This window comes from Cygnus olor, chromosome 1 (assembly GCF_009769625.2).
Source record: "Cygnus olor isolate bCygOlo1 chromosome 1, bCygOlo1.pri.v2, whole genome shotgun sequence".
NCBI classification, from domain to species: Eukaryota; Metazoa; Chordata; class Aves; order Anseriformes; family Anatidae; genus Cygnus; species Cygnus olor.
Genome location: NC_049169.1, coordinates 145,667,111 through 145,690,846, shown reverse-complemented (window position 1 = coordinate 145,690,846; position 23,736 = coordinate 145,667,111). Strand labels below are relative to the sequence as shown.

General features: G+C 39.6%; 1 protein-coding gene across 25 annotated transcripts in view; it reads left to right on the top strand.

Moving 5' to 3' along the window:
* The window catches only part of MCF2L (MCF.2 cell line derived transforming sequence like), a 162,106-nt gene that overhangs the window by 98,390 nt on the left and 39,980 nt on the right, over nucleotides 1-23,736 (top strand). For 24 of the 25 annotated variants that reach the window (XM_040558238.1, XM_040558325.1, XM_040558394.1 and 21 more), the window contains 2 exons: nucleotides 5,060-5,174; nucleotides 23,417-23,507. In XM_040558238.1, the coding sequence (XP_040414172.1) occupies nucleotides 5,060-5,174; nucleotides 23,417-23,507 (206 nt within the window). Of the gene's footprint in view, nucleotides 1-5,059; nucleotides 5,175-22,682; nucleotides 23,222-23,416; nucleotides 23,508-23,736 lie in introns of those variants that run through there. The other variant, XM_040560118.1, reaches the window with a different exon arrangement.

The window sequence follows — 23,736 nt, the reverse complement described above, 5'->3', positions numbered from 1 at the left end:
AAGGTTTTTTATTATTTATTACTATTTTATTTATTTATTTCTCCTCTAAAGGGACGTTGGAGGGTCTATTCAAAAGTCTCTGGAAAATGCGTACCTTGCTTACAGTCTCTCATTTGCATTTTATATTTTCTTTCACAAATATTTTCTTTTCTCTTCCCTGGCTTAGAAAGTTGCTGTATTACTTTCATAGCCAACTTTGTAACTATCTGCAGTTGCTATAGGCAGGTGTGTTAAAACAAACATAGATGAACAAGAGCATACGGACAGGTGTATATGTTTATATGCATCTTAAATCATACAAGCTGTGTGATGTGCAAATGGCACTCCTGGCCAGCACAAGTACTGAAACCAGCTGTTTCAGCTCGCTTTGCTTTGAATGCCTCTTCATACATTGCACAACTTCAAACAAAGTTATTTCCATTAAAGGAAAGTTGCTATTTTTAATTCTTCATGCAACTTGCATTTTTGCATATTTATTCATAGTTGGCTTTCCTGCAGTTGAAAAAGTTAGCATTGGTTCTAGCTTTTAAAATGCTTAATCTTTGGCCCTTAAATTATCCTTGTAAATGATTTGCTTCTCCTTGCTCTCTCTAACTTTAATTCATCAGCAATGTTCTTGCTCTCTTGTATGGAAGTGACCTGGAAATACCTTACTGGTTAAACTGTTGTCTTTGTTGTATCAGTGGGTCCTGAGTCTGTAAACTGTGTTTGAGAATTTCTAAGTGGATTCTGTACTATGCACATTGCAGCATTTATTTTTGAAATTTCAACTTAGTTGCCCATATAACACGTTCATTGTAAGTGTCCTGTACTGACAGTGGAAGAGGCAAAAAACAGTAGCAGTTTGTCTCACTCAGGTCTTGACCTAACTGTGGTTTTATATTCAGTACACTGAACTTGCTGTCTGTAGAAACTAAAACCGTGAAAGAAAAAAATCTGATTTCTAGCCCAGTATACTTACTACTGATCAGCCTGAGCAAAATGCAGCTTGTGAAGTAATCTAAAACTTCACTTATTTCAAGGAAATAATATTTTTTTAATAAATTTCAAGGAAATAATATTTTTTTAATAAATACCTCAATTCTTTTTTCTCCTTTGCAAAGGCTATGCAATGAAGCTTTTATCCACTAATTCATTGAAGTCTACTCTTAATTTCACATACTTTGAGTACGCCAATTGAGTATATTCCTCAAGAGGAGGAAAGGAGAAATTCCTTTTCAGAAACATATAAACGTAGTATCTGAACTACAACAGCAGTAAAACAAAATACATACTAAGCCTTTCTCTCATTCGCACAAGTACCTAACTTTTGACGTCAGTGCAAACAAGATTACTTTTATACAAGCTGGATCTTTTGAACTGAAGTTCTTGATCATTGTCATTGTCAAATGGCTCAGCTCTTGAGTCTTGTGTGCCCATACTGATCAATATAAAAACAATATCTTTCTTTTAATCTGAATGCCATTTCATTTGCATGATAGAGCTAAAATGCAGGTCCTCTAACCTGAATGTGTCATCATATAATTATATCCACCTACACTGCTTCCTTTTCGTGGGATTGGGTAGAGTGCTTTTGAGAGTACCTTTTCGTTTGCAAACTCGAGCAGAATAACTAGGGGAACACTGCAAAATAATCTGCTTTTGTTTCCTGAAAGTCTGAGCATTCTACTTTGCTGCTCTCTGATTTTGCCAGTCCTACCAGGAGAAACAGCATGTCTTTTACTGGGCTGTGGGGAATTTTCATTTTCTCTGTGCGTACGTGTGTTTTTCAGCAGCTGTGCCAATTTCATAATTTTTGTAACTTTCAATGCAGTTTTAAACTGAAAAGAGTAATAACTGTCACTTCAGAGTGGTTTTGGACAAGTCCATCGTATGACTATTGATTAGAATTTGTGCGAAACAGTGTTAAAATTTCCTTGGCTTGGCAGTTCTTTATCACTCTACCAACTTACAAAAAAAGAACATCATAAAGAAAATTGCAACTGTGGTAGGAGAAGTTAGATGTAGCAGAACATAGAGAATAAATGCTAAATTACCTAGGTTTGCTAGTTTCTAAGGATTGTTTTTCCATTCCTTTAATATACACGAGTTCTTGATGCTCTGGATCCACCTTTTAATGACTACTGCTAATTCTCTGGATCCACATAATTTTAATGATCAGTGCCATCGTTAAAAAATTTTAGAGAAGTTAGGAACACTGTGATATTTCATAAGCCAAATTGAGTCATTTTGCTACCTAACTTGTGTAGCTAATGCAATTCAACGTATTTTCAAAATGCATATTTCCCCCAAAATACAGGGCTGTCACTGATGTAACAACTGGCTGCAGACCAAGGCCATTCTTCTACTTAGAAGGCAGCCCCACCTCACTGGAAGTTTACTGGAATTGTAGGGGTTTATCCTCTGAAAAACTTTCACTTCACATGGGTAATTTGTTTTCTTTGATATCCAATTTGTTTTGGAAGCTTCAGTCGAATAGGTTTGCAAAGGCACTTGTAAATGAGTTAATAACAAAGTACTGCTTTAATGAAGGCTCACGGAAATAGGGTGGAAGTGGATCTACTTCATGTAAAGTGGTATTTTGTTTTTGTTTAATTGCAGATATATGTTTCAGTGCTCTTCACTTCTATGGTGTTTCCATTTTTAGACTGAAAAATAATGAGTCTCTCATTTGGAGGTGGTTCCTTACAACTACAAATGTAATGAGACCAGTCTCAAGTAATTCTTGGAAACCATTTCAGACAAAATGAGTGAGGACTGATTGCAGGTACTTAAGGACTGGTGTATTCTCTTCTGCTCTTTGCAATTTAACCGAAAACAAAAGCTGGCACTCAAGTGGCATTTGATGAATACCTCAAAAAGAAATAATACCAGACATTTTTCAACATTTTCCCTTGCATAGTCATGATAGCATTTGTGTGCGTGCGTATGTGTATACACGTATCTCCCAAAAGAAGGGGCTTTAATATCCTTTCAGAAAAAAAAACTTTTAAAAAACAACAACAAAACCCACCTGAGATTAGATTGAAAATGCTCCCAAAGATATACTGGGTTGTCTTAGGAACACACAAAATTATTACACTCCAGCTGAGCAAGTCAATGCATCCCTGTTTACGCCTAGCAATAGGAGAGTAGGCTTGTGTGCGGCATGGTGAATCGAACTTGGCCAGCAAAGAAGCCCAGCTTGGTCCACAGCTGTGGTGGACACTTCAGGAGGGTGAATTGCAGGGAGAGAGATGATTTTGCAGCTGTCATGACTGTGAGCTAAGTAGATGCAGTCACTCTACCAACAGATTTGGATTTCTTTAAAAAAAAAAAAAAAAGAAATTACAGTTAAATGACTTTGGATTATGATTTTTACAGTTTGTGATTGTGTGAAAATTACAGTTGCTCATTTAAAAAATGACTCTAAATGACTCTAAATTCTAAATTGAATTATTGTCATGAGTTGTGGCACTCATGGAGCTCAGGTTAGTTTTCATGTCTTTTTTGTAACTGGGTTTGGAATGCTGAAAGGCTAATTATGTGAATTGGTTTTAATAAGATATTTAAATTTTTGCCTTAAAAACATGTTTTGGAAAGGATGAGAGAAGTCAAATTGTTTATTTTTGTCACTCTCTTGCTTTTCCACTCACTTAAAACAAACAAACAAAGACCAAAAACCAAACAAACCTTGCTTTCCAAACTCCAATTTTCTTTTTATCTACTCGCACCAAAATTCTGTGGCTTGGCTTAGTTCTGGGAGAAGGAAAGAAAATCACATTTTACACAGCTAATTTAGGACTAAACTGCATAATGCTGCTTTTGCAGAGGTGAAACAAGGATAAGTGGTTCTGAATGAAGGAAAAAAAAAAACCACATTCCTTGCTGCCTTAAGTTCATTCTGAAATAAAGGACATGTTAAAAAACGAACTCATCTACTATATTAGTATTTCATACCAACGCAACTTCAATGTAGGATTTTTACTTGGCTGTATATTCTGTGATCTTCATGTAACTTGCCATGACAAATGCTTATTTGCAAGTAACCAATGCTTTACTAGAGCGGCATGTCTTTCATTTGTGGCAATGTACTCCAAGTTGCAATATCGTGTACTTCAAGTCGCAATATAGAAAGCGACTTCTCTAGGCCAGTGATGTTAAAGCTGAAATTATGGGGAATTTATTATGCAGAGCAGTTCAGAGCACCTGGCTCTAAGCTCTGCAGCACTGAGGCTCTGGTAAGGAAAAGCACTTGAGCAGCATTGGGAGGTATAGTTGTGCTCAAGTGTCCCGTCAGGAAAATACTGGATTAATGTAATCAGAGCACAACAGTGTATTTACAGGCAGGATGGAGTCGTGGTAACCACGAATGAGTGTAATAGAAACTGAAAAATAGTAGGCTGTGTCAAGGCTGGATGGCTCCGCGTTTGTCCTTGACAATTGTTGGTGGTCTGGGAACTTCCTGAAAGTCGTGGTCTGTGGTTCTTCTTTTAGGCTGTGTCCTGCAAGAGTATTGTTCTTTTTCTTTTGTTTCATATGACCTATTTATAGAAGCTAAGTGGAACAAAGTGAGTAACCAGGGGAAAGCTGAAAATAACGTATAATTGTACCTAAAAATAGATATGTTAGAGAGCTAGCTCCCCTAGCTGAGGGGAGGGTTGCAGTAATGAGTTCAAACTGGTAAGAAGGTTGAGTTTGGTTCAAGATGGAGATATGCCTGCTTAGTTCTGAATTATTATTATTTTTTTCCCCTAAATTACTTCATTTTTCTCCAAATGGGTTGTATTTACTTGCGGTTGGCATTTATCAAATGAAAGATGCACTGCCATCTGGTGTCCAAATTGTGTTCACACAAGACACTTAGCATGCACACGAAAAAATTAATGTGTAATAAGTTTCTTCCTATAAACCTTTGTAAGCTCTGTAGAAGAGATCGGACTGTTCAGAATAAATAGCGTCCATGCTGATGAGCACTGCATCAAAATAAGAAAAAGTACAATAGTTTAGTTACTGCGAAATTGCAGTCTAGGTAACGGGACGTTTATGTAAATGTGCCTGCTTCTTGTCTCTTTTGTAGGTGGAAGAGGGGGAGATGGATGCCCCGTTATCACCTTTCCAGACTACCCGGCTTTCAACGAGATCCCAGAGAAGGAGTTCCAGAATGTCCTGACCTACCTCACCAGCATCCCAAGGTGAGCACCCCGCCAGGAGAAAATAATTCTTATCCAATAAAGGATTTTTTATGTTCAGAAACACATATCATGGGGTAGAGGTCAGGCTTGTATTTAATTAAAGAAAATGCAAATGCAGCAGGTGATGCAATGTCAATAAGAGTCTTGATTAGTGAGAACAGCCTAATGTAGTAGTTGATAAAACTATAAATAGCAATATATCATTCATCTAGAGCATGAAAGAAGAAATTACTTTCTGGTAGGTATGGATATAGATTCTGTAATAGAAGTTTTCCTCTTGTTTCATATTTTTGCACTGACGGATTTTAGAGTGCGGTGTTGTGTGTTTTAATTGAAAACATATACAATTTTGGCAGGATATGCTAATTCCTGGATGTTACTCAGGGTGAGGGAATACTCCATAGTTACATACTGGGATTTGTCCTAACCATTTGTGCTTCATTTCATTATCTCAGCAATTAAGTGCTACAGTCTCTGTAGCACTTCCAAAAATCTGACCAGTAGTGCTAAGCAGGCCCAGCAATTAATCCTGATTCTCTTAGAAGGTATGGGATAGTGTTGTCAATGGGCTGCTCAACAAAGATAGTGATTTTTATTGAAAATCTGTTAGGGAAATAGTTCAAGATCCTGACAGAGGTGAGAAAAGTATGTAGCAGAGTCGGGTACAGATGCTAGAATTCAAGAGAACAGACTGGCTTATTCAGGTAAGATTTCATGGAGGGCAATTCTGAAGAGTAAATCTGCTGAGGAAAGCTGGCAAGTTTTTGGGGACAGCACCGTCCAAGCACAAGAATGGTATATCTTGGAAAATGAGTAGACATCCTGGGAGACTGACCTGGCTGAGCGGGGAAGTTGTGACTTTGAGCTGCAGTACAAAGACAGTATACAGGAGGTGAAAGTAGTGGCAGGCTACAAAGGTGAAATACAGAAACATTGCTTGAACACACAGGGGTGGCTTCAGGAAAATCACAGCACCCCCCAGAAAAAAAAAAAAAATCTGCTGCATTAGCAGTAAAGGAATGAAGAAGGAAAATGTGAGTCTGTGCTGAATGGGCTGGGTATTTTAGTGGCAGCCAACACAGATGAGGCTGAGACGCTTGAAGCAAAGAGTTCATTAGTCTTCTCTGACAGTCTGTCCAGGCCTTTGTGCTTAGAGACAGGATCTGAGTTTGAGAATGACTAGCAACAGGTGAGGATCTTAAGGATCTCTTGAAAAATCTTGACCCAAAACTAGTATTTGGGATAAGCTGAGCTATATCTAGAGTGGTGGGAGAGCCAGCTAATGGCATGGTGAGGCAGCTCTTTATCATCTTTGAAAGATTTTTGAGATCAGACGCAGACTGTGATGACCTGACCGGAGAAAAGCAAATATCGTATTCATCTTCAGAAAGGGCAAGAATAATGATCTGAAGCACTACAGACTAGTTGACCTCACTTTAGTCTGTCAGGAAGTTATGGAGTGAGTCCTCTTAAAACGCATTTATATGCACAAGAAAGCTGAAAGTGCTGGGAAGTAGCCAGCATGGATTAAACAATGGTAAATTGTGCTTGATCAACCTATTTCTATGGTGAAATTACTGGATGCGTAAATGAGGGGAGGCTGTGCATGTCTCAACTTTAGCAAGACTTTCCGCAGTCTTCTCCCAGGAGCCTTGTGTCCAAGTTGGGTTGTTACAGTCTTGACGGGGGGCTACTAGGTGGGTGAAAGACTGGTTCATCAATTTGTTACTGGGAGAATAACAAAGCATTGAGACAGGATGCCAAAGGATATCATGGAGTCTTCATTCTTGAAGGTTTTCAAGACCTGACCATACAAAGCCCTGAATAACCTGATCCGAATTTGGGTTGGCCCTGCTTTGAGCAGGAGGTTGGACTGGAAACCTCCTGAGATCCCTTCAAGCCTGGACTATGGTATGAAGTGAGATCTGTTATGTCTTTCCCAAATCGGGCTATGTGGCCTTCCCAGGTTAAATACCCGCAGAAACTCAGGTTGTCTAACTCCGATTAAATGTTGGTCTCAAGCTGTTTTTCTCATTCTTTTCATCGACAACGTTCAGTGCAACTCAGCATGGGCCGTGCTGAATTCGTGTCTGAAACTAATCATGGCAGATTTCCCTCATGCACACACATGCTTTATTTCTCTTCATGAATATGCAGTAAACAAATGGTCTTCTTGTAAAGGTCTTTCCTCTTAATTATTTTGTAGGACCTATTCCCTTTCGGGGAACACTGGTTATACGCAGCACAGTACTGTGAGGTGCTGTCCTGGTTGAACTTGTTAACACCTAGGTAATCAGGAGAGGAGCTGTGAAGCCAACAGTCAGCTTAATTTTCTTTGTTTATCCTTATGTTGTTTAAGCTGTGTGGTGCTAAGCCTCCCTTGATAGTATCTTTCTTGAATACTGTTATTACAAATAATTATGTGCTAAATTCACATCTGCTCCTCCTTTTGAGAGTCCTCCTTTGGCAAGGCGCTTTACTGTGGCCCACTGAACTTCTTCACAGAGTGGGGTTCCTGTGAGAAATTCTGAGCGGAGCAAACAGCATCTGGTTCAGGGAGGAGCACTGAAGGCATCCCAGAGCATCAGTTTGGTGGGAGCACATTTTGACTAGTTAAAACTCGGGGAGCAGAATTTCTGGAGATTTTCTGTTCTTTTTCCCCTAGCTTCCAATAATTATTCTATGCATATCCAGCCAGCAGCAGCCGTTTCTTAAGTTTGCCCATTCTTGTAGGATGTTTTTGTTATTTCTTTCTTTTATTTCTAATTCTTTAGATCACCATCCTGTGTAAACCAAGGAGAATAGCTCAGCTAGGTAGATATAAAAAGCAAGATACTAACTTTTATGACTATAACCATATTTTATGTTCTTGGACTTTTATATTTTTTTGTTACAAGTTTTAAGGTGAAATGTTAATGCCACTGTTAAAATGCTGATAAAACTAGGACCTTTTTAGTGCCTGAGAACTGCTGTAATCTCAAAGGGCTTTGGTCATCCCTGACATCTTCTCTAATGGTGTTACAAGCTTACTGTGTTAAATTTTGTTTATAAGCCCTTGGGTAGGTGTATAGGAACAACAAACTGCAGAAATGCTGCTAACCAGATGTCAGCATACATTCCCTCATAAAACATCTTCTGCCAACAATAAGCTATTGACTGCATATACCACAAAGGTGGGCAGTATTGTGAACTTCTTTGAATTGCTGATATTTCTAGTGTTGTTAAAGTTGTCACAAGGCAGGATTTTTGTTATCATCTTATTTTTCAGTGGCTAACATTTTAAAGACTGTTCTGGATGCTTTGGAAACTGCTTTTGAGGGAAGCGGAGGCAGATAGTTAATCATTTATTTGTTTTGCAAGTTTATTAAAAAGGTCTAAGATATACAAATTTAGAGGAAGGGTAAAAATGCAGCCCACAGCTTTTACCCATGGAATCCTCTACTGATCAGTATCATTTAGGTTATGAAATACGTAACTTTGTCTTTGGGTTGTTCTGACTCGGGAAGAAGAGAGGCTTTTTCATAGAAAAGCCCTGTAGAGCACGGACACGTCTGGAGCCACAACAGTTCCTTGGAAAACATGCTAGGCTGTTCATGCCACTTGGCCCTGTACAAGATTCCCGATCACAGCAAGGGGTTGGCAGCAATAACTCAAAGCTTATTGTCTGACTGCCTGCAGTCATGTGTTAGGGGAAATGATATTTCATGGGAATGACAATGAGAAACTGCTAAGAGCCCCATAAGAAAGGACCTTTCTATGTTCTGCAGAAGATTTTTGCCTAATAAAATATTTACTAGTATAGTAAATTCTAGCAGTGGCATCAGATTTTCAAGATTTGTTCTCAAGTGAAAGGAGTACTAGTAAAAGTCTTGGTAATAAGACTGACTAAGGACATCCTGTCGAAAGAGAAAAACCAAAACCTCTTAACAAGTTGTTACTATTCCCTTTGATTGCGTAGGTGTAAAAATGACCTTGTCCCTTCTCATTGAATTATTATTCTGTACTATCTAAACACTGAGTTTAACAAGCTTTTCCTGTACAAAAGTTTTCTTGTCTCTTTCATAGTGAACTGCTACAATGAAGAGTTAAATATCTCATGGGTCACCTTGCATTCAGAAATGGAACTATTATAAGTTGCACGTTACCAGCTTAGATGACCTTGGAGTAAAATGATGCAAACAGCAGACCTATCAGCATGTGCTCAGATGTGGAAGTCTAAGTTGAGGAAGTTAAGAAAGGAGAGAGTGGAAAGGGAATATCTCATTTCAATTTAAGATACACCGTTAACCATGGTGCAATTGTATATTATTAAACAAAAAGCTGAACCATCTCCCTCAGATTGCTAACATTGCAAGGAAAACGTATGTTCTATAGACAGCTAGATAAAGTACAGTACCTCATGCATGGTTTGTAATAATCTCAAAATACTCAGTACAAGGTTGTTGACATGCTGTGTGACAACAGTCATGTACCATGTGTACTTAAAGATCGTTGCTGTACCAAGAAAAAATGATGGATTAAAAATAAGAACTATACACTGTGGAAGATTATAGCCCATCCTTTTATATTTCACTTTGTAACGAGATGTACATTGTAAAGGTATATATCTAATACTTCTGAAATGGATTCTTCTTTTTAACAGCTGGTGGGTTTAGTACTATTATTGAAGTACAAAATGTTTTGTATTTAAAAGCTGGAGACTCTCTTCCTGAGAATGATTCTTTTTTTTTTTTTTTTTTTTTACTTAGTTCAAGTGATTTTTGTTACTGTTTTATACCTGTAGTACCCAAGACGAAAGAAGGAGAATCCATGGCTGTATGTAATGTACTTAGGGCAATGCCTTACAGGAAGAGTACTTTAACTACAACATTAAATTTCTACAAATACTTTTGATATAAGTACTGATCATAAGGAATTAATAGGTTTTAACAATATAGTTTCTGAATAAATTCATATCTGCAGATACGTGTCTGTAAGAGAGAGGATCTTTAAAGTCAATTGGCTTTCAGCAGAGAACATTGAGCCAAGTCTTGCCTGTATTTGAGATGCTTTGAGGAGACTTTATAATGTCCATGTAGCTGGTCTGATACTCCTTAGAGCCTGCAGAGAAGTATGTCTCCTGTTACTCAGCTGGATGAGTCCTTTGGGGATTGCTGCTGAGCTGGGTAGGAAGACAAGGTTGTTTCACCAGAGTTGAATAAAAATCTGAAGGCTTCCATACACAGTGTCTGTCATTGCTACTGCAAAGTGGGAGAGGCACCTGTGAGATGTGCCTTTTACATCACATATACAAAGAGTGGAGGAAGAATATTCCATTCAAGTTTGGAATAGATTCCTAAAGCAACTGCCAAATGTACTCTTAAGTTATTTCAGGGCATTCAGTATGCTTTTCTCTTTTTTTCTTTGTTTTGAAAATATTTTTTCACCTTTTCTATTTATCCTAGTAAATGGACTTCTAAGATCTATGATGTACACTAAAGGCAAGTGTTATATATGCTTATTTCTATCAATTACAGCTGACACTTAACATCTTTTATTAACTTGCCAATGTGTATGTGTTCTTGGAAAATGTTTACAAAATCTGGGGTGTGACATGAGAACTTGGTCCAAAATAAATTAGTAGATAACTGCAGTGGTTTAAAAAAAAAAAAAAGACAGGATTTTTCAAACATATGGCTTTGTTTATGGCTAATTAGCAGTTTCTACTGCAATCTGATAACGATATGCTGTATGAGAAACTAAAAGGATATGGCTTTCATGTTTTTTTCATTGCTCTTATAGGTTCGTCCATGAACAAAAAAAAAAAAGCAAGCTAAAATTTTTGTGGTCACAAGAGATTAAAAAATTAACGTTCTATATGTGTAACACTGTCTTAAATCCAAAGTTCCCTTCAAGAGAAATGGTATAGATTAGAAAAATTCGAGTTGTCATGGCCAATTCTAGTCCCATGCTGCTTATTAAATACAATACACAGGCCTTTTGTGCTTGTATTCAGACAGAGCCTTGTACTGCCTCTGTTTGTAATGCCCTTCTGTCCTGCTGCATGATCCTAAGCATATCTCAGGTTAAATTGTCATGTTCTGCTATTTCCTGTTTTGAAAGCTGTCCCCGTCAGTTTCCTGCGCAGGAGAATGTCCTCGTCTTTAAGATCCTGATGGTTTACAAAGGCCCGAACACAGTGTGGTGTTCTAAGAAATGCTATTGTTCATGGTACCGCCTGGTGTGTGAAATTAGGGAGCGAGCCTGGCCAAGTTATGAAACGGAACAAGATAACTTCACAAAGCATTGGCGTCTGGGAGTTATAAAGTTCTGTTGTTACGGCCTGGCGAGCTCCAGACCGTTCCTTACTAAGTGCACCAGCTCTCTGTCATTTGGGATAACATCAGGTTGCCAAAAAACTAAAAGGAAACATCTTCACTAAGCCTCCCCAGGGCTCACGTCCAAGAAGACTTTGTTAGTATGGGCGCTGCAAAGCATCAGGAGGTGGATTTAGATAGGGACAGGATGACCGTGGCACACCATGGTGTGGATGTTGATGGAGCTAACAAACCTTGGTGTGCACAGAGCTTGTGTGTGGAGCAGGCTTGGGTCTGGCTAGTCCTGTCAGCATGGTTTCAGCACTGTGCCCTGCAAGCCAGGGCACCTGCATTAGGGTAACGCTGTCTTTGGGCCTGAAGAGTCCTTCATAGTCCAGGCCGACCTTCTGAAGAGCCAGTGTGGGAGGGTAACCACATGTGTTACCTCATTTATCTGCAACCTAAATAAGCAGCCCACTACTAGCTAAGAGTTAACTACTTCTATTTTATAGAGTGCCGGGGATGAATGCCACCACATAATGGGTAAGAAGTGCCAAAAACCAGACACCCTGTCAGTTCACGCTGACACACTGAGCAACAGTTTTGCAGCTTCAGTGTCTATTTGTGTCAGCTGTGTTTCATTTCTACGCTCTCCTCTTTGTCAGATTACAATCCAGGCTAAAGATGTGGAACCTGTATCCTGCTGTTACCTTGGCAGCCCCTCAAATTCGTCAGTGAGAACATCCCAGGGCTTCCAGCAAAATCTGTCATGCTGTGCGTGCCCTTCCTCTCTGAGCACAGCTGCCAAACAGTTGTAAATGCCATATGTTTCTGTAAGCAGAAAAGAAATGTAAAGGTTTACGTTTAAAGTGTTGAATCCTGAGGTAAAGTGGTGGTCGGGAGCTTTTGTGTCAGATACGTTGTTTGACAACATTAGGTCAAAGCTCAGTGTGTTACTTAGTCTGAATTTTTCCTGGGTTTGGGGCAATTTATGGGTGTTCTGACATCCACCTTGTGAATGTATTAAACTCATTTTAAGGTTCGTCCCTGTTGAGGGGATTCTTTAAATCCCACTTACACCTTCAGGGCTTAGAGGATTTGAGTAGTATATAGGCTCTGTACACATGACACATGTTATCCAGTGGTAAACTTAATTTGGTAAGGAGACAAGGTAAAATTGAGGAAGTTAATTAGTAAAATGCTGGACCTCATGCTGGAGCTTTCATTAGGTCTAATCTAAACTGCGGAGAATTTAACACCCTATTTAAGTATAAACTCACCTTCCTAAAACACAGCGTGCAGCCTTCCAGAAAACGTGTCGGTACTTCGTGCAATGGCATTAGTGGTTGTTGAAGTGCACTGGAAATATGTTTAATTCCAATGTCATAGTTCTGAATTGGTGTAAAAATGCTTTTATGGAATCAGACTTGATTGTCCTAAAGCTAGGAGCACTCGGGCTTTCTGTTGTTCATATTTACTTAAGCTTAACCAACATGGAGCCCTTTCGCCTTTACTGACCTATTTATCCTTAATTGTCCCTCAAGGATAACGTGGCCTACTTCAGCCATCTGTAGTTAAGTCTAAATGAGTCCTCAAAATTGTCGTCTTTCTTCAGTCCTTATAAAAGCAATTCTGTGTGGCCTGAAGAAATTACACTGAATTTTCCATTCAGAAAATAAAAGTTCTTCTCTAAAAATACGTACTCTAGTTAACTTCACACATTAAAAGAGGGCCTGCTAAGCAGTGACTTTGTCTTTTAATGATTATTTCATTTACCTGCAGAAAAGCATCTAAGCCATGCTGATTTTAGCGTGTGTGATTCCTTAGTGGTGTAAAACTTGCTAAGTTACTGTACAAAAAGGCTGATGGAAAGGAAATCAGTGTATGTGATACAAGGGGAGATGGAAGATGATGCCTGGATGCTTCAGTTCTTATTCTAACATTGGCTATATTCCCTCATCTCCCTTTACCGACAGACTAAGCTTTTTGGAGCAGAAAGGATGTCAGCATATATGATGGAATATAGCCAGCCTTACTGTGCTCCAATCAGCAAATGTTTTTGTTTGTTTGTTTTATTTATTTTAAGGAGGAATTGGCATGAAAGTGCAAGCGTGTTATGAGGTGGTAGAGCAGGAGACAATAAGAGATAATGGAGAAGATAGGGACCCCCATATCTAAAGCTGAGTGGGGAGGCAAAGAGAAATGTGATTGTGCATGCTATATGAATCAGTGCAAACACTTAAAAATAAATAAACTCTGGTCCTGTGCTGCTTATTTGGCCAAGAAGCACAAGCAGTGCTTTATACAAGTGCCTCAGGTAGCCATGTTTGGATTTGTGTGGCATGATTTCAAGAGACCTGCTGCTGTGGAGGATAAAGACCTTTGCTTTGGGACCAAGGCTTAAGAGCAGCTTTACTGATCACAGTGAGCTGGCACTCGCCTTGTCTACAGTATGTCTCTGATAGGAACCCATCTTCCTTGCAGGTTCTTGCTTTGAAAGCAGATGCCAAGAGCTTTTGTGGTCACAGTCCTGTGGTGACTGAAGGATCTTCAGGACAGGGGTAGGGCTGGAGCAGATATGAATGACCAGATTTGGCATTCTGGGCTGCAGTCATTGCAGGAGAGGCTGTGAAGCTTGGGGATGTCCAAAGTTTTGTCAACCCCTTAGACAAAGCTCTTTGGAGTTGCATTCATTGCTCTGTCTGCCTGTTCATACGGCCTTCGAGGTCTCTCTTGCTGACACAAACTAATGCCCAATTATCTTGCCTATGCTTATAAAGTTCCCCAAAGCATTTTCATTGTTTTTCTGTTCCAGGCTCTGTGATTCTGCTAGTCTTCTCTGCCTCAGGAGCAAACTACAACCATTTGCTTAACACGTTTTTCTTATTATTTATTCATGCCACCTCGCAACCCAACATGCATCTAAATTCTTCTTTTCATATATTACTGCTGGCTTGCTGTGAGATCCTGAAGTTCAATTTTGTGTATCTGATGATTGACCAATTCTGAGCAAGATGAAATATGTTATGAATATTTCAGATAGTCCTGAGGCATGAACTAGCAACAACTGAGACCACAAAAGTAAGCGTGATATGAAAAACAACAGATAAGCTTTTTATCAGTGGTATTCTAGATAAGATTTAGGGAGAGTTAACTGGGAAAGGGAGAAGGAAGGACAAATGCATGGGGCGGGGGGGGGAAGGGAAACAAAATTTCTTATCTGAACCTTATCTCATGATGAGAAACTTTAACGGGTTCTGCTCCAACAGAAAGACACAGGTTTTCCATGCAGCTTCTTCAGTTTCTCTGAAGAGAAGGGAGTAAGTATCAAAGTAAAGAGAAGGTCCAAATGCTGTGATTTCAGTGCACGTTTAAAAATCCATTTATTCTAAAAATTCCATTGTAAAATGAAAATGAGGGCAGTATAGTATGCATGTTGTCGCATCTATAGCGATTTAGTTGTGTTTTTTGTTTGTTTGTTTAGGGGAAGGCAGTTTTTATTTTTATTTTTAAAATCAGACTATAAATGTAAGAATCAATGAGAAATGCTGTCTCCTTGCTCACAGGTTATATTCCTGTTATGGGATGTGACAACGTAAGCTATGTTGGGTGAAATGCAGCTGGTACCGCCAGGAGCTTTATATATAAACATTTTTATTTGGTATTTCAATGATTTTGGACAGACCACTAGAGGCTGCCCTTGGATAGCAGCACTTCTGAATGCTTCATTTTAAATTTCTTTTGCTGCAATTCCTTCTTTCCTGTCATTTTTTTATGAACAATTGTCAGCCTAAATTTGGGTTATGTATATTTTTCCTTCTGCAGTTGAAGTGCCTTCAGCTCTCTGTGAAATGGCCCAATAATCCAAAAATAATCCAAAATATCCAAAAATGAATCCAAAATAATCCAAATAATCCAAAATAACAAATAGTTCTAGACCAATAGCCTGTTGTCAAAGCACTGTACAGGAATTCCCTAGTTAAACACAGTAATGATGAGATGGCAAATTTTGTCCAAATTCCAGGGATTTGAGTACAGAGAAATAAAGCTGCAGTGCAGTGACTTTTACACCAAGCTGGGCATCTCAGGAAGCATGGGCTGAGCCTGTTCATGGATGCTGTGCTCTAGGGGTGGTTTTCCAAGGAGACCAGAAGCAATGGACACGTCCTCAACTCTGCTTCCTGCACTATCTGACTTCTTCAGAGTTTTCAGCTGAAGATACAAGGGTTAAAAAAAAATAACAACAGAAGTGTTAGAAATTCTATCTTAATTATGCAGAAGTCATCATTGTGTTCCAACTTTGCCCCATGTGTAACAAAATGGGGCACTCTTCATTGTTTCTATGGTTTTGGTTTGGTTTGTGTTTGTTTGTTTCCCTCATAAATGTTACTGGATTAAAAAGTGCTATCTGATAGACTGATTATATACCTCAACGGGAAGTGGTTCCTGGGGGAATCCAAACTGAGATTTCAGGCCTACGGTGTGAATCGGAGCTGAAATGTCATGCCAGTTTGCTTTGGGAGCTCCGGAGGTCTGCTAGGTAGCCAAAGAGCTTTACTTGAGTGTTCAGAAATGGTATGTTCATAAACGTTATGCTTGTTAGGAACAGCTCTGTTCTCGGATGCGTGCAGTCATACATCTGTGGCAGAATTTGGCACCAAAATGCTATTTTCTGTCAAAACAATTAAATGTCATCACAGTATCATGCAATTGCATATACAACCATCTTCTGGGAATATGCTTTCATTCTATTTATTTTCTTGGCAGATTTTTTTCTTTGCCACTGGTATTTTGATAACAATGCAAAACGCAAATTTTCTGTCATAAAAATAGCAAATGCAATTTTAAAGTTTGATAATTTAGAGCAAGTATAATTAGTTGGAAGATACTACCTTCTGGCTTTCAAAGCACTTCCAGCTTGCCTTAGGCGTGTAAGTATGATTTGTGCATTTGCAAAATATATTTGGAATATCATTTGTAACGTTGTCATTATAAAGCATTATAATGCATTTTTATTTTCCAGACTATTTTTCAATTGAATGCTTTTAAGTACTAATTTAAGTGCAGGGTCTTAGAAAGCATCTGAAATAGCAGCAGCATTACAAAGCAGTATTCAGCTTAGATACTGCGTTAAAACCTACAGGCTCCCTTACCAATTGAAACTAGCAAGTTCGTTGTCCAGTGTAGAGCTCAAACAATGCCTGGTTTATAGTTTTATTTCAGTTCCTGCAATCTCTAAATTGATTTCATTGTGTGCCTTCTACAGTGAGGCTGGGTATTATGAGCTATAAAAGCCTGTGATATCTGAAGCTTTCAAACTGGGGCTTTGTGGAGCATGATGTAGCCTCCTATTTCCATCATTTACTCAAGAAAGCACAAAACCATTTTATTTTCCTTAAGCGTTGTGGTTACCAAGGGTAAGAAGTCATTAATCTCGGTCTCACTTTGGATAGTCAGAAGCTGTCAAAGATCAAAATACAAAGATTAGATCAAGTAAAAATATATGTGAAAATTAAGAAGTAGAATACCTTTCAAAAATTACAGGAAAGTGTCAAATCTGATTTTTTTGTTGTTGTTTTGTGTTCTCGTTCTTATTGCTGTTTTTTAAAAAATAAAAAATAATAATAATACCCAGCTGGTCAGTTTGTATTGGAATCAGATGGATTGGCCAGTTTTGAAACAAAGTAGGTGTTGCAATAAATGAACGGTGAAGAATTAAAAGACAGTGAAACTGCTAATTACTACCAGTGCCTAGGTACTAGACTTTAATGTTATGATTTAACATTATGTTGAATTCATAAAGCATTGAATTCTTCTGCTCTAGGAAGTACTGCATCCTCTAGAACATACCGAAAACTCAAATAGAAGTCTTGGTTTTCCTATATAAAGGGCATAAGGATGGGAGACGTGGGACAAGGCTATGCTGGGGGAATTGTTGCTGCTCTTCATTTTGATGGAAAACCTGTATGAAAACAGCTAACGTGCAACCAACCTTAGAGTTCCTGTCACCATAGGGCTTGACTGATTATTTTTTTCATAATTGCTGTAGCAAAGATTGGTTTATTAATACCACATTCTTCACTTTATTATCTGACTGTATTCTAGAGCCTATAAAAGCCATTAAGGAGAAGGCAAGTCTCTGCTTTCATTCCTTGCCAAGGCATTGATGTTTTCATTTTTTTGAATCTGTGACACATTTAGGATAAAGAAAGAGTTCTTGCCCCCCCTCCCTCACTTCCCTTGGAAGACATACTTTGCAGTGGCAGCAGAGATGGGAAGTAGTCTTTGAAGTGGCTGAGATTCAATCAGCTGAAACGCATCTTAAAGTGTAGGATGCAAAGTTTCTCTTGGGAAACGATAACCTTGGTAGTATTGTCTGGTTTTCTACAGCCTCTTCCTAAGCAAAGTAAGAGGGAATGCTGTTCATGATTACCCTAACCTGTGCTCTGATGGCTGAATATAGGATGATACATATATGGGATGATACCATTCTGCTTTCAGAGTGGTAGCTGCTGGGAGGATTTTCATCATTAGGGCATGATGGGAACAATTGATGCTTGAAGTGCTCAGGCTATAGGACTGTCTACTTTTCATACGATGAACCTGTTTGAGCTCCAACTTATCTTTTTTTGCACTAGACACAAGTCCAGCTTTGAGAAGGAAATATATATATTTATAGAACTGGTCCACACAATCTTTCTCATGACATACACAAGTCTAAAAGTAGCTGCTATATGGACAGGGTGGCCAGTACCATTCCTAAGATGATCTGTCACCATGTCTTGTATGTTTGCCCCTTTTGTGGTGCAGTAGGATGGTCGATAATGGGCAGATGGGCCAGTTCAACAGTGCTTCCTACATAGGCCTGCATGTTGTATACCAGAAGGATTTGTGAGCAGCTTGAAGAGATACTACATCTCTTCAAGCCATGTCCGCATGTCACTGATTCTTATTAATGATTAGTGATGAGCTACAGAGTGAGTAAGCTTTAAGAGCTGGGGTATTAGGGATCTATAGACTGCTTCTAATGTGGTGATTTGCCTGCAGTTCGCTGCAGTCTCTGCCTTGGTGTAGTTGAGGCAGTAATTCCTCGCAGAGTACTACTGAAGTCCTACTGCTGAGATAGCTGTTCAGCCATTGAAAGCAAGAATTCCTAGTCCTTTTGTGTGTATAGGCAGATGTAGTCAAGGTAGGGAATGATCCTGAGTATAATGTAAGCCAACTGTTTAATAGTAAGACTTTAAGACTGAAATTAATTTGTATTAAACTGGAATTGCTTAACCTGAAATGTTGCCCTGCATTTCAAATATCCTCAAACAAGATATTATCAAGCTACTGTGACAGACCTGAAGATGTGCTCTGTTTTGTTGGTAAGAAAGAGCAACGATTGCAAGCAGTTTCCATACAGCAGTGTAAAAGCAATAGGAACTTATTTGTGTAGCAGTTGTCACCACCCATAGCTCGGAGAAATGCAGGGATCTTTCAGATGGTGACTATGTAATTGCTTCCACATACCCCAGAGGGAAGTTCCTTTCTGCAATCCTATGTACTGTAAGCTCTCCCACCCTTTCCCCCAGGTGCATGAGATCATAAGTCTTGCAAGCTAGACAGGGAGGGAGATGTCCCCGTAATCTAAAGCTGAGGAGTCACTAAGGGGAAAATTCAGGTCCTGCTCTACATGGAAAAGCCAGTGCTTGTTGGGCAGGTACTTCATCCTCACTTTCTCACCATCCCCACATGGTGTTGCACTGGTTCACCAAGGTGGAGGGAGGGAACTGAGGGAACCCTGTGCTGCATTTTCTCCCATTGTCTGTCGTCTGCAGCCCCTACTCCCCTTGCCCTGCTTTCTACCTTTCTGACTTGACCTTTGTGAGCTTGCTGGACATATTCCCTGCAGAGCTGGGGTGGTTTCTCTGCCTTGCTAAAAATGTTCTGTTCTTTGTGCTGGTGAGTAAACAGAAGAACAGAGCTTAACTCGTGATGTATTTCTTGTGTTAGGAGGGAAACAGAGGAAGGAAATACTGAATTGGAATTACAAGCTTATAATTTATCTTTCCGAAAGTACACCGGATACAAGTTAATGCATTTACAATAAAAAACCAGAGGTTGTAAGGGAAATGTCAAGGAGCCCTAATAGGCAGGTGCTTCTGCTAGGCTTGCCTGCTGTTTCTCACTGTAAGGGTTGGCTTCCAGTCATTTATAAAGCTGCCAAATTTTCTTTCCATTCCTGATGCCTCACCTGAGGTTTTTTGTTTTAATATTTGGCCACGCATCAGGCTGTTCCCAAGGGGTAAGGGAACAATTCACTGTGCTTTCAAAGGCTGAGCCAGCCCTTTGTTTGAGAAGCTCAAGTGTCTCTATCCTTTGGTTGGGGACTTGATGCTTAGGAGAATGAGGGCCTTTGTGTCAAAAAAATACCTTTAGAAAAATCTGCCTAAATCACAGGTCACAGATTCTTGGGAGTTAGTAGAGTCTGTCATCAAAAGTGTCGTGCTCTGCCCTGGGCCTGAGCAGGGGCTTCACCACGTCTGGTGGGACGCAGTGGCAGTGAGCTGCTCTTGGGACCAGGCAGCATGGAGTGAGACTGGCTGAAGTGATGAATGGCAGAAGCAAACACGGGTGGTGGTGACAAACCCATTGGAGCATGATACAGATGCATGGGAAGACCTGGGATAAGTCTGAGTGCAACACAACTGGAGCAAGGCATGGGGTAAAGTTCTGCGAGCAGGAACAGGCTGTGTCCATCAGAGGCTGCGTCCGTTCCTCTGCTGAGCCACGTGCACAGAACAGAAGCCAAAATGCTTTCATCTCTGACAAACAGAGGGGAACAGATCAGGAAATGAATATTTGGGTAGAGTGGAACAAATACAGCTGAGGGAAATTGGGGCAGGTGGCACTCGGTTAAATCAGGAGCCGATGAAAAATTGAAAACATGCATGTTACCGGAGTACCATGCATCACAAAATGGAGGCGTCTTGGAAATTGTCTCGTAATTGTGTATGCAGGTGTGGGTGGTGGGCAAGACAGGGAAGTTGAGCAAGGCCGGACTGGCAAACAGACCTGTTTCCAGTGTTTATTTGTTCTTGAATACGTAGCTTTGTTTTCTTCGTAGTGTTCTCGGCTTTGTTGTCTTCCTAGTGTTCCCAACTTTGTCGTACACGACGTCTCAGTTTGGTTTGTTGCTTCCTGCCTACCACTTGCTGGAGCTGGATCGCAGACTCAATCACCAGCCCTTTGCAACGAGACGCTGCTGTCAGGATAACAAAACTTTTTCTCACAGTAACTGTTTGAAAGTCCCTTTCCTTCAGAGCATCTGAAGTAACAAACGTAAACTTAGGAAGAGCTGAATGTGTGAGGGGAACTGTTATGTTACCTTTCTGATATTTTCTGGTAACAAGTTGGAGTTCTCCTTTACCTTTTACATTTTTCTCCATGCTTTCCCGTCTCATGTCTTCTGTATGACATGTTAATATTTTGGGGGGCAGGAAGGGTCAAATTTTGACTTAGGAGTTGACAGATTATGTATTTTTGAGTGACATAACTCAGTGAAAGGTTCAGAACAGAGCATTTAATTTTTTTAGGCATCCTGGTAAGAGTGTTAATGGCTTGAAGTCAGGTGCTCAAGACTTTGCCACTGAGTCTCTTCTAGCCAGCACTGGGAAATGCTGGCTTTTTATTTCTGAGCCTGGAGGGGAGCCTTCTTCTGAATCAAAAAGGGCTGGATAAGGACACCTTTTGAGCTATCTTGGAGATGTGTTTTCCTTTGTTAGCTCTTCCACTTCGGTAATACTTGTCTTTGATATTAGGCTCTGCCGAATGTCAGGTGCTTAGGCAGGTGATGAACACTTGTCTGTGCGGAGCTGGTGTCCGGATCTTCTCCAGGTCCCCAGCTGAGCCTGTCCTTCCCTGTGCACTAAAAAGAAGTCTGATTGTTCTGTCAGAGGCTTTAATTTTATTCCTGTTACACAACAATGTCAGTAGGTTCTGGAAATGTGATGTAGACATTGTATTGTTCTGTGGGATCTGAGATTGTGCTTCGCACTGAGGAAGTATGTAGAAATTTCAGGGCTCTTGGAGACTTCCACTGATTTTATGGAAAACAGCTCTTTTGGAGTCTTAAAAAAAACTTTCAAATGCAAACTGTTGTGGGAACAGTCACAGCACCTTTTGGACTCCATTCGTTCACGTTGGGCTGTGCAACCCAAGGAGTTTGGTTTGTTACCTGGTTATTGTAGAACATGCTTGCTATTAGCATTTTATTTTGCTCAGTGACTAAACATTAAAATGGTGGGAAGTTTTAATGGGGTACATGAAAATGCTTAAAAGCAATCTAGATCCTTTTCTTCCTCTTGCCCTTCAAATCAGGAAAGAGAAGGAAGAAGGGAAGCTTTAGTAAATAGTGGAAATTTACTGTAGTGGTAAGCGTATTCCTAATATAATGCCCCGTTTGTCTGCAAGCATTATTCAGGCTTACCAGGAAAGCACTCGGATGTTGTTTATCAGTGTTATCCTAACCCGGAGGCAAGAATTAAGTAACATGCGCTGAATGTGGGCAGTGAGGAGGGTGGCTTTTCAAATATTCCTGTGTTAAAATGACTTATTTTCTGCTTTTGAAAGAAAGTAAGTGTTGATGTTTCTTTGCACTTCTGATTATTTGTTCCTCCAAAAATATCTGGTCTGTAAACCTGAGAGATGTACAGCTCCTAAAGGAGAGGGGATGGACTGTAAGGCATGTTTAAATTTGCAGTTTTAAAGATCAGCTTTAGATGCCACATCCGGATGCTTGTAATTTTCATTCCCCTTGACATCCTCCTGTTATTATGTTATCAGCACAATCCTATAAAGCAAAGCAGGTATTTTCATATGATTCAGCAATTTTGAATACAGGATCCTAAAATTGTGTTGTGTTGATTTTATCTTATATTTTTAAGGTACGATGACGACAAATCAATATATAATATTTCCCAGAACTTCACATAGTAGAGCCAGCAGGCCTTGCAGTAAAATTAATATCTGCAATTAAAGTGCAGCAGAGAGATTAAAAACATCGAAATAGACAAGAAAAAAACAAAGTCAAGTCTGTCTGCCTTGTACTTGCCTGTCGTTTTCGTTTTGATTGCGATTGGCCGGCAAGGTCTGCTGCTGGCATTACACAATTGGCTTAGATGGGAAATTACAAAACAGGAGCAGATCCCTTTATTTGTACTCGGTAGCACATGCAGCTGAGCACAGGCGAACAAGAAAGGTCACCCGTACGCCAGGATTTGAGTGCTCTTTCTCACAGATGTTTCCATTTCAGAGAGGTGCAGCTTATCTCATTTTTATGATCTGTGACTTTGAGTTTTTAAATGCCACAGGGATTTCTTGCTTTGGTGAATGTCAAAATGTACCTGAAAACAAGCTTGTAACCTGGAAGCAGGAGAGAATTTCAGATGCACAGAGCAATATCGTGGAATGATCAGAAAGACCTGCGTTTTTAAAGCATTTTAAATATTAGTAAGGAGGAAGACAGTCCAAACAGAAGGTTGAAAGCAGACGCAAAAGGAAAATGACTTTGTTGTTGAAAACAGCATGAAGCAGGGATTATATCAGCACCAAAACAATGGAGAACCAAAGGGTGTTGTTTTCATCTGAAATAATATCTGTACAAGACATGTGAAAATTACCTTTCATGGAAAAAGAACAATTCATGGTTTGAATATGGTTTGAAGTTCTGTGGGACATATTTGGGACTGCTGCATCTTTCCAATGGTGTGTAGTATATGTTCATCTAAATACCTTAAATAATGAAGATTCTGCACAAAAGAGTCAAGCTGCTTTTTTTTTTTTTAACCTAGCTTATAACTCTGCTTTTTGGAATGAGAGAACCAGAATTCATTTGTATTTTTAACTGAACTTTCTTTTTTTTTTCCTTCTTTCCTCGCAAACTTTTTCTCGCAAACTTAGTTTGCGAGATGCTGGGATTGGATTTATCCTTGTCATAGACCGCAGACAGGACAAATGGACCTCTGTGAAAGCTTCCATACTGCGGATAACAGTGAGTACTGTTTTACATTAACTCCTTAAAAAAGCTTCCCATGTTGAACCTTTCTCTTATAAATAGAAAATCAGCAAGCACTTTTTCTTCAGCAAAATGTTAGCTGATATATGACACACAAAGTATGCAGTTCTTTTGTGTCCCACCTGACTGGGGTCAAGCGTCATGTGTCCTTGTCATGCTTTTAATGCAGTTTGCAGCTCATAACATCAGCCTGAGAGGGCACTTG